This window comes from Phyllostomus discolor, chromosome 9, assembly GCF_004126475.2.
Source record: "Phyllostomus discolor isolate MPI-MPIP mPhyDis1 chromosome 9, mPhyDis1.pri.v3, whole genome shotgun sequence".
NCBI lineage: Eukaryota > Metazoa > Chordata > Mammalia > Chiroptera > Phyllostomidae > Phyllostomus > Phyllostomus discolor.
The window spans coordinates 31,233,984-31,249,118 of record NC_040911.2 but is presented as its reverse complement, the minus strand read 5'-3'; the positions used below and the strand labels follow the sequence as shown (position 1 = coordinate 31,249,118).

Genomic DNA, 15,135 nt, shown 5'->3' with positions numbered 1-15,135 from the left:
TTAAATTAAGACAATAAACTATGTTGTTCCACTCCTGCATATACTCTATTACAAGTTTATAAACTTATTTTAACTGGACATCTTAAATACCCATAACTGTGTTCACTCCTAGAGACTGAACAGAAGACAAGCAAAAAAGAGGATTCTTTATGATTTCTTGAGCACATAGTATAATGCTATATGTTATAGATATTAGTATTTCAGTAAAATATTTTATAAAAAATGAAAGCAATATTTCTGTTCACCTGTGCAATAAAACTTATAAATTTTATTTAAGCAAAATCATTTCCATTTACATGGGGCTCTTAACTGCATATGTCATGGCACATTTATGACCAGCAACTTCTTTTACCTTTATGAAAAGGGACAGTACACAGGTATCATCATTTAATTGGTTTTTGTTTCTGCAGAGCAAGAATGCTTTGTCATGCCTGATCTATACTTTAGAAAAACCTAAACCACTAAAAAGTGCTGCCTTGATAAACCTGAATGCTTGGTCCCAAAAAGATAAGACACACTTATTTAACAGGGCTCATGAATCTAGAAAAACAACACTCTTGTCTATACCCAGAGCACTGAATTTCTGATAGCTCTTTCTTCACCATGAATTCTTTAAGGACATCGTTGCTGAATACCCCTATGTCCTAACAGACATTGCCTAACGTGCAAGCAGTAGGCATGCTTGATGATGCAGTTAGGCTCACTCTGCTCCCATCAGTGAGGGAACACCCTTACAGAATTCTGGGTCATCATCTACCCTTGCTGATGATGCTCGGCATGCACGTTCCTTGAATGGATTTAGCAGGTCAAAGTAGTTTAAATGCCATTGATTGCTGATCCTGCCCTCAACAGGTGTGTGAGAATAGAGCTCAGTCCTTTACACTTGTCTAAGGAAAAACCACATCCCCACCAATTAATGGCTGTCTGTTGCTCATAAAACTACTCGACTATAAGTTATTTGATGGCAGGTTGTGTCTGATTCACTTTTGTACATTTCATAGTGTATCACACCAATGCAAGATTGCTCAATATGTGTGTAATCACAGAGTGTAGGCTCAGCAAAAGGGAATTTTTGGAGAGTTTAGATTTCCCTTCCTCTACACACTTCAAAAATTGTCAAGGTATTAAACATGGAAATCATCATGTTGAGTTTCCCTAAGACTTACTTTTATGAGGTACTATTACACTTACCTTACATTTTATCTAAGGCTTACTGTAATATTTTTAGCATTTAAGCCTCCTAAATGTCTTAATCCAGCCTTGGATCCACACAATACACATTCAGTGTATATTTGTCAAATAAATAAATAAAACAATGAACAAATAAGAGAAATCAACCTATCGACAAATCAACTCCAGATTGATAGCTTTTGTGCAAGTAACAGAAAGAAAACATAAAAGTTTTTTAAATAAGCAAATTATTACATTTTAGCTTTGTCTCAAGTTAATTCTTGTAATATTTATAACAAGTAAATATCTTAGAATTTGATACTAAACAAAAACTGCCAGGGAACTGGAAAACCACCTCAAACTTATTAAATGCAAGAGGTTTTCCTTATAGAAATTATAAATTACTATTTTCAAAACCAATGAAATGCACAGAAATGTAAAATTCAGTATTAAAGGAAAAGAACTAAAAATGAGTATAATTAGAGAATCATTAAAATTGGCATGCAATTTTGTATCCTATGGTTGTTATGTTTTGCTTTTTAAAAAAAATGTTGAATAGCTTCTAAAATAGAGATGGAGGGAAGAGATATTGAGGACTCACATGAAACAAATTATTCATACCATTCATTTTGGATAAAATAGGCTATTTAGTCTCATATACATATGGGGAAACAGTGGCACAGAATGGCTAAGTGACTTACCCCAATGCCCATATCCAGGGGCAAGAGCCTGAGAGGTACGCAGTGCACTTGACTACACTTGTATTTATCTCTAGGTAAATCTTTTTACTGCCTCCACAGAACATATTCCCAACTTATTTTGGAATCCAAACACTCCCCTAATTACCAGAAAACAACCCGACCCTAGAGACAAGGTCTGGATCATCCAGTGTGAAGTCCTTCAATTTCCCTGTCCTAATCAACTTAATCTCCATCATTTCACTCTTCCTTACCCTGTGTCTTCAAAGCCCTTTCTCTCTGCTGCTTCCCTCCTGCTCATCATATACCTCCAGCAAGTACTTTCTCACCCCTCCTGTTTCAAATCAAAATCTCCTTTTCTTCTGCCTTCAAAATCCACATCCCCTTTTCCCCAAATATCTCCTTGTACACTTCATCTTATGTACTATCACTTCTGTTTCCTTGTATCACCACATTTCTCAAGAAAGTGGCACCTTACATCCTCTTCTCCATCTTGTCCCCCGCTCCTTGTCAGTCAGGAAGAGCCCGTTCCATCCAACTGAAAGCATACTTTTCAAAGTTACAGAAAAGCTCAGAGGTCCTCAGGATTCACCCTGTTCAACTTTTGTATATCATCTGATACTTGTTCACAGCCTGTCTTTCAGTTCTCCTTCTTTAGACACCCATGACATTGCATTATATTTCCCTCCTATTTCTTTGGCCACTTCTTTTCCCTCTTTTTGTTGTTTCTTGTTTATTGTCATGGTTCCCAGTTATATAAATGCGGGAATTCCCCTGGTGTCATCCTCAGCCATGGGCTATTTCTCTCCTGTGTTCTCTATTTCAGGGATTTCAAATTCTCCCATAATTCCAACCATTCTACCTGAGCTGGCGTCCCTCAAATCAGGCCTAAATTAAATATTTCTTCATGGTGCTGACACATATTTCAAATTCCCAGACATCTTTACCAAGCATTGTTCTGGCATCCCAAACTGGATATGTTCTAACCTGGTAAACGGTGCTTCTGCCTTTCTCCTGATCTCCTAGTTTATAACTGCAATGGCCTCAGATTTTCCCTCTCATTACACCCACACACCACTTGTTCTCAAACCTGTCAGTTTCAACCCAGCTGTATCTTCCCATGGATCTTTCCCAGTCTCATCTCTGGGCTGACTTGATGGAGAAATTCAACTGCTGGTTGCCTGTAATTGCTGCCTCTTCCCACAACCTCCATCAATTATTGTCAGAGTCTTCTTTTAAGTCAACAATTTGTCATGTCTTAACCATGATCAAGAAACTCCAATACAGTATTTCCCTATTGCACAGAAGGATTTGATGTTAGAATTTGAAAAGTAACTGTATGTAATCTAGTCAACATCTGTCATTTTTTGAATGAGAAAAATAAAACTCAGAGAATTTAGCAAGTACATTATAAGTTTTCTGACTCTACTTAATGTTCTTTTTACCTCATTATTTTACCTTTAATAGTCAAAGAGTAACTTTGTTTCAGAGTTTATTTTACACTCTGAGCAAAAGGCAATATGGATATGTCAGCATAACATATTTTTAAGAAGACCTGGCAGTTTTTTAATTGCTATTCCAATTGAGAGCCTGACTATATAGTGAAACCTACTTGGTCTTCTGCCTATGTTGCCTCTCATGGCCCAGTTTCATAAAGTGAGAAGGTTAGTGGCCTCTGGCATGGTTCTGCAAAACAAACAGTGGCACTGACACTTCAGTGTGGTGAGGGAAGTGCAAGAGAGAGAAGAGATGAATACACAACCCTGTAGCAATGAAGAATACTCTTCCAAACACAAATGAGGTCTCCCCACACCCACCTCCAACACCCACAAATGAGAGGAGTAAGTCTCCATGAGTTCAAGGTAGCAAGAAGCACACAGGTGAACTAACATCATTTCAACTCTACACCCAAGTGGGACTCGGGACTCTACAATAACATTTTGGTTACTTGTCCCAACTGTTTGGGTCATTTGTATGTCTTCCTCCCCCTTTCCCCTAGTATGACTATTATTATTGTTGTTGTTATTGTATGTAAGCATTCTGAATCACAAGGACAATATGAGGTTAAAATTAAAATCCAAATTTATTTTTTGAATTCTCAAAATGGTAATGTCAGTTTCCTGCACTGTATTTTATTTAGTAATTTATATAAAATAGGCTAGTTGTACTTGATTGTTAAACTCATGTCTCAAGCTCATTTAGGCTGAATTATATTGGATTGTATTTAGTGATTAATATCTAAAATTCAATTTCCTCATCTGTAAAATGAATATAACTATAGTGTTGACCAAATGTATTTGTGAAGATTAAAGTCATGGATTTCTCTAAACATGTTTTATACTACCTAGTTATCATTTAGTGAATTGTAATGGTGATAAAGATAATGATTAACATCAAATATATACCATGAGTATATGACTCCCATATAAAAATATTATCTATTTAAACTACTCATACTAATCATAAATTTTCTTGAATTATCAATTATGGTGATTTAAAAAATGTACTTACACTTTAAAATTTATTTTAATTTAATGGCAAAATTAAAACTCACTATAAAAGATATTTACTATATTTGGATATTACTGTTATTAGTACTTTATTAAATGCAAACCATAATTTTATTTTCTCACTAATATAGATAAAGCTTATGTATAATAACAGTTTTCATACTTTGTAATTCTAAAAAACTCAAGTGTCAATGTTAAAAATGTCTTATTTAGGGAGAAATAAGAATTAAAAAGTTACATTATCCTTATTAATTCTAAGTGCAATTTAAAACAATATACACAACCTAACTTTCAAATCCACACCTGTTTTAGATAGATATTTTACAATGTCTTAAGTATGCTGATCTATTAAACTTCATACATAAGTGTTTGTGTTTTTAGAATTGTCTTTGGTTTTTAGAGGAAAATAAGTCAAATTAACCAGATTTAACACTACAAATCATATGTAAAGTCAAAGCCAGAGCTGAGCTGAAAGTAGGCGGAACTTTGCTTGATGAGTTCACTTATTTAATGCAAGAGAAAAAACTAACGGAAGTTGCTTATCCAGCATTCAGTCCCTGCACTCTGAAATGTCTTCTCCTTGCTTTGGAAGGAAGAATTCATATCATCAACTTTGTTTAGTATGAACAATGAAACATCAAATATAAACTCATTTTAACATAGAGAAAAATGTTTTTTAATCATATTGTATTTTTCCATTGCAATGAAAAAATATTTGTATTCATCTTAGAACTTTCTATTCTCATATTTCAAAGCAAGTGAAAAATTTATCATCTTAAGATATTTAAGAGTAATATAAAATCATCCATTTAGAATTAGAATGTGAAGAAGCAAATATTTTGATGCTTTCTGGACAGTCTCTGCTTTGTATTCTTTCTTCATCCCAAAATATATTTTTCTATATTTCCATCTGAGTCTACTCAAGGGCTAAAACTACAGTCAAAAGTTTTAGTGTTATAACTTATTGCTGAATATCACTAAAGATCTCCAGCTCTTCAGACACAGGATTTATTAAGAGAACCTGATTTTCCAACTCTCATCCCCACTAGGTTCAACCTTCAAATGTCTTAGCTCATAAGATTACCAATATCTGCATAGGCTAAGAATGAAAACAAGTTAAAGTAATAAAAAGAAGAGCAAAATTGAGAAGCATAAACTAAAAGAAAAGGAATCATTGGCATCATTATCAGACCTGAGAGACAAACCAGGTCTGCCTGCTATCTAGGCTGAGAAAATAATTTTAATGACTCAGATTGTTTGATTTTTTAATGATTTGTTAAAATAAATTATAAAGCACTTATTTAAAAATTAAATATTGTGTTTATCATATTTTTATAGGTGGTGGTGGAAGTTAACAGTGAATTTCGAATCCAGGTAATACATAAATTGAATTTTTCAATTTAAAAACAGAAAAAATGGTTTGGGTGTAACAACATATCCCTGCCCCCTGCCCCAAATAAAATTCATCCTTATAAGTAAAGTTAATGTTATGCTGAAATTAATAGAGTTTTGAAATTACCAACCTTCCCAAGTAAGCATCCTTTCTGGCATTTCAATTACTCCTCCTACCAATTCTTTAATGGAATGTGAATTATGAATAGAAGCTAATAGGTACCATTATTTACCCTGCCCATTCAAGGTAAGGGATTATAACACTAAAAATGGCACCATCAAGTGGAATACAATCAGAAGGCAAAAACGTGAATGGATCAAGTTTGCTGCAGCCTGTCGTGAAGGAGAAGACAACTCAAAGAGGAACCCAATAGCCAAGGTAGGTCTCAACCCTAAAACACAAAATCAAACATCAAATGGATGAAGTTAAAGTTTCAAAGAACCTGTCTTTCAAATATTTTATGAATGTATCTCACTGAGAAGTTATGATATAAAACAGAACAATGCTCATTCAGGTTATGGAAACTGAAGCCACTGAAGCCATGAGAAGGATAAATTAAAATTTTTACACTCACATAAACAGTTAAACACTGACTCCCCTTACTGATGAAATTAATACTTATGATCATATGTTATCCTAAACTCTAGATTTTAAAATTATAGTGATTTAGTAATGAATTTACTACTCAGCACATTTAGAGGAACTCTTTCAGTGCATGCTCTTTCTGCCTCCTAATCTATTAGAATTAAATTCCTACTTTTGATTTATTTATGAAGATTCACAATGTACTGTCTTTTGTAAACTTTTTCCTTTCACTTTCCTTTATGTCTTTGTAAAGAACATACACATGCGCACACTCAGAAACACATCCTCATGCACTGATTCCCTCATAATACAAAAATATATACACATATATACACGCACACTGACACACACTCAAACATATCACACGATATACATAAGAGACACTCCCCATACAATAATTTATTTCAAATACAACTGTCCTGGTTTCTATAACCATTTATTTAAAGTCATCTTATTTTCCTGCTAAAACATCCTCCCCATTTCCAGAATTCAGAGCTGTCTGGAAATATACACAGTCTTTTCTTACCTACATGAATCCACCCCAATCTTCTTCCTAACCACATTTAAAAAGTAGTTTTTGAATTGGAAGATCAAAGTTGGGTAGTAACGACACTGGTAAACTCCTTAGGATGGCATGGACAGCCCTGCTCCAGACCTAGTGCTAGCAGAACCTGAGAATAATATGATCAAATTGTAAATGTTCAGTGAATGATGAATGAATACATACATGATGACTGCATAGAATTAGATGTATTAGGGTGATATTTTACTTTGTTATTATTTGGTAGAAATATAAATTGAATTTCTTCTCTTACATTTACAGTTATCATTGAAAATCTCAAACTATAACTATTCCACTTATCTAGTAAAATAATTCTCTACCTTCAGAATTTCCCCCAAAATAACAGGAACAAACACTCAACACTTGTCAAAAAAGACACCAATTATATATCAAATATAACAGGCTTATTTTGCATCCTGTAATATTTTCAAATGTGCTCTTTCTGCAGATCCATTCAGACTGTGCAGCCAACCAGCAAGTTACATACCACATCTCTGGAGTAGGAATTGATCAACCACCTTATGGAATCTTCGTTGTTAATCAAAAAACTGGTGAAATTAACATAACGTCCATAGTTGATCGAGAAGTCACTCCGTTTTTCATTGTAAGTGGGTGCAGTGTCAATATACAAGTATATGTTCAGGACTAAATTACTTTTGGATTATCTCAAGCTTAGCTCATGCTTCACTTCATTTCAAGAGTGTCAGTATAGGTGTTTTTGGTTGTCTCTTAAGTCATGAGCAGCTGTGACCCAGACACACACAGAGAGCACTGAGTGGCAGGTGAGTGTTTTGCTTCAGTGCCTTAGCAAAAATGCTTACCTGTGGTCTGGCCCCAGTGGCAGGCTAGAGCATTTGTGTGGAAGGGCAAGCACTCAGCCTTTACTTCTTTTTCTTTAATCCAGTTGAGAATGTTGGTCTCTGATAACTCCAATGCCAAGTGATGATTCGATAGCTACTACAGGAGCCTTCTCTGAGTAAACACACTTGAGTACAGACGCACATTGCTCAAGTTCGTTTGAACACAGGACATGCCTTGGAAAGACTTAGTTCCTCTTTAACAGAATCTTCCTCTGTTCCTTACAGCAGCTGTGACAAAGCTGAAGTGCTTACTCTTTGAACCCTTAACTTCATTCCTATTTTAAGCAGCTGACCTCATGCCAAAATCATTAAAAAATCTGAGTCCTCCTACAATTAATTCCTACAAACCAACAAACTCCAACAATTAACTCTCTCCACCTGTTCAGAAGTGTTCTACATTAAGTCCAAAAGCAAGATGAATTTTCTATGTTTTTAAAATATATCTCGAGATTTTCTATTGTCTCGTAGTCATCTGGTATTGAAGAATCTTATTCTATTAACTTTGACTTTTCATGCTTCTTCTGTCTACTCTGTAGGTTGCTTCCATCATGGTTAACACTTATTAATACTTAAAATTAAAAATTAAAAATTAAACCTTCCTCAGTCTAGTAACCTCTTCTATTAAAACCTCGTCAATCCATCTCCAAAAATGCCTTCAGATAGTAACCTATGCTTGGTGCTTTCACTCATACCACTTGTCTGTATTCCTAAGACTACTTTAATTCTTTAAGTCTTCTATTCTAAATTAATATTCCTTCCTTGTTTTCCACAATGTTTTCCCAAACACTCAAAATCTGCATGCCAGCCTATTAGCTTTTGTTAAAGTACAGCGTTTCTATATGAAAGATACCAAATAGGTTAAATCATTTACATTATAATTTTGTACACACCTAATATATCATAATAATGATAATATAAGCACCCATATAGCCACCACCTAGCTATGAGTGCTGTTTGTTTGAAGCCCCCATGTGACTCTCTTTTACCACACCCTGAACCTCATTCCTCCCTATTCCTAAATTCAAACACTGCATTTGCATCACTTTGTTTATTTCCTTGCATGAATCCCTTGGCTTGGAACAACCTGCCAATTCCCTGCTCCACCTGTGCAAGTTCTCTTTTAAGATCTATCTCAGTCATTGCATCCTCCCACGATATCATAGTGTTTTTGTTCTTTTTATGGGTGATCGTGTTACCTTTCCTCAAATGGTCTTTTGAGTTCATGTTTGCCTCCCCTTATTGGTTATAAGTACTGCCTGTGCTTATACTTCAGTAGGAAACAAAGTCTTATTTTTCTTTTAGTTCTACATAGCCCAGCATAGTGTTCAAACAAAGTAAAAACTTAATATTTGTTGAATCACATAATTCTTCTTTTTTTTTTCACTAGATTTACTGCCGGGCTGTAAATGCTCAAGGCCAAGATTTGGAGAGAATTCTTGAACTCAGAGTTAGGATTTTGGATATAAATGACAACCCTCCCGTGTTTTCTATGTCTACTTTCCTGGGACAAATAGAAGAAAATTCTAATGCAAGTAAGTAATCAACTTTATTAAATACACAAGAGTATATTGGCTTCCAGATCATTCTAAACAGCCAGTCAACTTGAGGCTAAATGATGTCAATGTGCACAGCACAGATGTAACAGGTAATTGTAGAAAACTGTGCAGAAGACAGAGGCATGAGGAAATCTCCATAAAGGCTTTCCCTTCAAGGGCAGAAGCAGCTCCAATCTGTCATACACCAGGAGGGACTCCAAAGTAATGAAAACCGTTTTCTCACGTAATTCACATATAAGCTGTGCCCTAGATTCCTAAGGAAAAATTCTGAAAGGACTTTGCACAGTGTTGGCAGGGCCCCAGGAGGAGAATTCAGCCTCCCAACTGACTGGTTTGAAGGGCAATATCATCCACTTTTATTCATACTGTTTATTTTTTAATCTTTGTTTTAAAAAAATAGCTTTTAAAATTACCCATAGAAATCACTTCCAGGCAATCTCTTGTGTGGCTGTAATCTTCTAGAGCATTTTTGACAGCCAATAAATGCAAAATAAGTATTGTTTTTTCTTCTTCTATGTGATTATAAGTGTGTGTGTCTGTGTGTTTTGATGGCTTTTTACTCAAGTTACTGATTTTATGCATTTAAAATGTATTATAAACTGAATCCTGTTTGGCCCACCTTGCACATTTAAAGCCAAATGTCTCAAGTGGTGCAAGTTGAGGGGCACCAGAAAAGCTGTACCTACACAGAGCGTCCACCTGCAAGAGCTGCGACCGTCCAAAGGTGGGGTGGTCACTGTAAATGGCCACTCCTGGTAGATCACTGTAAATGGCAACATTTTAACTGCCAAATATTCAGACCCTTGGAAGGGACAGTATATCAACTGCTTAGCACACTACTGAAGATTGGGCTACACATATGGAAAAGAGCAGAGATCATTTTCATTTGAATTCAAAACTTAACGTACCATAGTTACTTTTAAACTTTATGTGGTGTAACTGCTTATAAATTTTAAAAATCCTTATATTTTACTTTATGCATTAAAATATCTCTATAGTGTAAACTATTAAAAATACTATTTTAAAATGTTTTTTGAACGCATTCACACAACATGGAAAGTAAAAATGGAATGGAAATTTGACTCTTTTTTCTAGTAAGTGCTACCATTAGTTGCTCAGGTATGTATGTTCTATAATTATGTAAATATATAGAGACATGTTTTTGGAAACTTTTTTACATATTAATACACAGTACAAACTTTTAAAGACATATTTTGAACATATTTCCATGTTAAGAAATATAGATTACTTCAATCTTTTTGACAAGTTGCCTCAGATTCATTGTATAAATGTACCACAATTAATTGCCTTTTGATATATTTTTTAAATGATGCCAAAACAAATACACACAGAGATTGAGAGAGGGAGATGGGAGATACGTTAGTCATTTTTGTCTGTAAGACACTGATTGTGTATCAAACAGCTGGAGTGTAGAAAAGAATTCTGGTTTATGAACACTGGCAGCTTTTCACACTCTCTGGTGTCCTTCATCAAAACTGCCTGTAGGATTAAAGGTCAAGATAAGGGATAGGACAAAGTGTGTAGTTAAACAAGCTTCTCTTTAAAACTGCTAGTTACCTAGCACTAAACTAAGGACCATCCAAAAGAAAACAATAATATACATTTACTGAATATGCATTATTCAGTAGGAACATTATATGATTTTCTCTCATTAAACTGCCTAATCCTTTCATGAATTCAGTGAGGACTGTCCTGTTATCATATCCACATTTACAGATAAGGAGACTGAGGCCAAGACCCTATAGCTAGAAAGAGCTATATAGTTGACAAACTTTGGTCTAGCCATAATATCATTTTGTTTCACTATAACAATAAAAAAAAGGCATCATACTAGAATAAGAAATGGAAAGGCAGAATAAAACATTTCTTTGTTTTCTATCAGCAATACCTAGGTTCTTGGTAAAATGGGCTTTTTTGTTAATGCAAAGGTATATAAAGGAGCTAATATATGAATACGTTGAAGTAAAAAGGAAAAGAGGTAGCTATAACAAAAATGCAAACTGTTAATTTACAATTAATTTTTTTTTTATTTTTAGATACGCTGGTGATGAAACTCAATGCTACTGATGCAGATGAACCCAATAATTTGAACTCAAAAATAGCTTTCAAGATCATAAGCCAGGAACCTTCTGATTCACCCATGTTTATTATCAACAGATACACTGGAGAAATTCGAACAATGAATAATTTTCTAGACAGAGAGGTAATTTCTCCTTTTCTATTTTTTTATTTTTTGAAGATTTTATTTATTTATTTTTAGAGAGAGGGGAAAGGAGGGAGAAAGAAAGGGAGAAAAACATCAATGTGTGGTTGCCTCTCACACGTCCCCTGCTGGGGACTTGGCCCACAACCCAGGCATGTGCCCTGACTGGGAATCGAACTGGCAACCCTTTGGTTCACAGGCTGGCACTCAGCCCATTGAGGCACACCAGCCAGGGCATAATTTCTTCTTTTTTTTAATATGAATTGTTCATTGATTGAAACCAATTCTAAAAGAAAAAGTACCTAAGAAAGAAAAAAATTATATTTAAAATTTTTAATTACCTAATCCTTTTACATAATGGTAAGGACATTAAAAACTCTTTAAGATGAAAATATAGGGATCTCTCACATACATTTTATACTGTCGTTTTTTTCATATAACCTTACTTAGGATTGGCCTCAAATTGAGAAAACTCTATTTTGAGAGTGTATAAAGTATGTTAACTAGAATCAAAAGCTTGGCTTATTCATGCATGTGAATGTGATCAAGGCTGAAGAATTTTTTATGGGCTAAGAAACTGGTTTATGTTCCTTTAACACCACAGGGTATTGTAAGCTCATTTGACAACAGAATTTTTTTTCTCTTCTTATGTCACATGTACTGACAGCCTATTGATTACTCTGGGAAATGAATCACAGGAACAGAATAATGAATAGAAATTAAGCAACATCCAGATCAATGTTTCATTTTCTTACAAATAAGAAAAAAATAGTGATTGTTTTCAAATTAGAATCAGCATTACATGGTTTCTATTATGCCATGTTGTCCTATCATTTAAAGTAAAAATATCAACTTTCATTATTTTTCAATATTATAATACAGCTGACCTATATATACTATAGGGATATAAGTGAGGAGTTTTATTTTCTAATTAATACTCAATATATGTTGTTTAAATCATTATAGTTATTTAAAAATGACAATCTCTTGTTAATGACCTAGAAGTCTAGCATAAATTTTTACACTCTTTAATTATCCAAATGCCATCAGTTTCTCGGTTACCTATATCTCTGTTTATAATTGTTTGAAATTACAGTCAGAAGAAATTGACTCTTTAGTTGTTTCTCAAACTTTCTTAACCCAGTGAAAGTCCTTCAATGTCGAAAGAATTTTAGTGGCGAAGTGCTCTAAACAGTGAAGGAACTTTGAGGTCACTGCGCACCACCACCATAGCCGATATTCTTAACCTGGGGTCCAGGGAGACACTTCAAAATGTCTCTAACTATGAATCTTCTACGGTTATATGACAATTTTGAATGAGAATGCAGTTACAAATGTGTCTAGAAAAGGAGTCAAAGCTTTTACAGCTTCTAATAATTTAAGTACCATTGAGCAGAATCAAGACAGATCATCAGTAATTTCACTGCCAGAACCTGCCTCCTCCACCATCCAAGAAAAGCAAACCATTTGTTATCTCTTTATTCCTCCACACTCGGGGGCTGGTTATCAAAGGTATGGAATTCTTAAGCCCAAAATCTTGATAAAACTCAATCTCTCTTCTCCTGATACTTTTGACCCACTTTACCCTTTATAAACATTTTCAAATTCTGAGCATAGAATAAGGAATGAGGTCTTTAAGAAATGTTGCTTTTATAAAATGAGCCTGGATAAATATTTGGGGAACTAGACGTGGCAACTTTCAAGTTGATTCATGTGAGGTTTGTGAATTGTCAATAATCTGTGTTACCCTCATCACCACCATAGATTTATGTAACTGTTGAGCCAACAGTTTAAAACAACTCTGCATAAGACAGAATAAGGACTGTCTGTGTCAACTGCGCTGTGGTTTGTGATGTGTGTTTCAGCAATATGGCCAATATTCTCTCGCTGTAAGAGGCTCGGACCGAGATGGTGGGGCAGATGGCATGTCGGCAGAGTGTGAATGCAGCATTAAAATCCTTGATGTCAACGACAACATCCCATACATGGAACTGCCTTCAGTAAGTATTTGCCTTTGAAATTAATAATTTTTCACTCACCACACTTTAACATTTGTTTGAACAATCTTATTTGCAGATGTATATTCATCCTTAGTCACACACAACCCAGATGTAGACCTGTACTTTGTCCAGGATGTTTATATAAGGCCAAGGGAGAAAACATGTGAACAATGAAAAGTCTGACTGTAAATGCAGATCTTTTTTCTAAATAATGATTAACCATAAACATTTAATACAAGTCTAGCATAGTTCTCTGATTCACATAGTTTGTATTAAGTTTTTTTCTTCTTGTTTCAGTATTCTATAAGTATCGAAGAAAATGCTCTGTATTCAGAATTGCTCCACATTAGAGTCATCGATTTGGATGAGCAGTACTCAGCTAACTGGATGGCAGTAATTTTCTTTATCTCTGGAAATGAGGGAAATTGGTTTGACATAGAAATGAATGAACTAACAAATGTGGGAATTTTAAAGGTTATTAAGGTATGGTATCATTATCCTAAATATTTTGTTCTCCTTGTCTTATTGCAAATGTTAATCTTAAAATTAAATTTTAAGATTTTACAAACTTGAGTGTGTGAAAGAATAAAAATTCCTGTTTTAGAATAGTATATGAAATAGAGCTATTACATAGAAATTTTTCTGTTTATATAATCATGAAAACCGGTATTGAATTTTTAACTCGAAACACTTCTTTTTACTTTGGCATTTCTTTTTTTTAATTGTTGTTCAGTTACACTTGCCTGCCTTTTTCCCTATTGCTCTACCCTGCCCCATCCCTCCCACTCCCACAGTTGATGCCCCCCACCGTCTGTGCCCCTGAGTCCTCTATTCATGTCCACTTCTATCAATACAGTACTCCATCACAAGTCATATCAATTGAAACTTATTTAATGCTTTAAATAAGTTTCAAACATGAAACTTATTTAATGCTTACAACAAAGTATGATCAATCATGAAGGTGTTGTTTTAGAATATTTAGGAAAATATTTTAAGTATATTTTATTGATTATGCTATTACAGTTGTCCCATTATTTCACTTCCCCTTGATGCCCTTTGCCCTGGTCCATGGGTTGTACATATAAGTTCTTTGGCTTCTCCACTTCCCATACTATTCTGAACCTCCCTGTGTCTATTTTGTACCTATTATTTATGCTTCTTATTCCCCATACCTTTCCCCCCATTCTCCCTCCTCCCCCTACCCACTGATAATCCTCCATGTGATCTCCATTTCTGTGATTCTATTCCTATTCTAGTTGTTTACTTAGTTCATTTTTGTTTTGGTTTTGATTTTGGTTTTGGTTCAGTTGTTTATAGTTGTGAGTTTGTTGTCATTTTACTGTTTGAATTTTTGATATTTTTTTTTCGTAGATAAGTCCCTGCAGTATTTCATGTAATAAGGGCTTGATGATGATGAACTCCTTTAACTTGACCTTATCTGGGAAGCACTTTATCTGCCCTCCCATTCTAAATGATAGCTTTGCTGAATGATCTATGTTGTATAGGTCCTTGCTTTTCATCACTTTGGATATTTCTTTCCAGCCCCTTCTTGCTTGCAAGGTTTCTTTGCAATCAGC

At 34.6% G+C, this 15,135-nt stretch overlaps 1 protein-coding gene across 1 annotated transcript in view; it reads left to right on the top strand.

Annotated features, from left to right (window-relative positions):
* LOC114505984 (desmoglein-1-like) overlaps positions 1-15,135 on the top strand; it is a 39,829-nt gene that overhangs the window by 2,783 nt on the left and 21,911 nt on the right. The window contains exons 2-8 of the mRNA XM_028523551.2: positions 5,717-5,752; positions 6,018-6,149; positions 7,367-7,522; positions 9,166-9,310; positions 11,392-11,558; positions 13,424-13,558; positions 13,856-14,041. Coding sequence (XP_028379352.1) covers positions 5,717-5,752; positions 6,018-6,149; positions 7,367-7,522; positions 9,166-9,310; positions 11,392-11,558; positions 13,424-13,558; positions 13,856-14,041 — 957 coding nt within the window. The remainder of the gene's footprint in view (positions 1-5,716; positions 5,753-6,017; positions 6,150-7,366; positions 7,523-9,165; positions 9,311-11,391; positions 11,559-13,423; positions 13,559-13,855; positions 14,042-15,135) is intronic.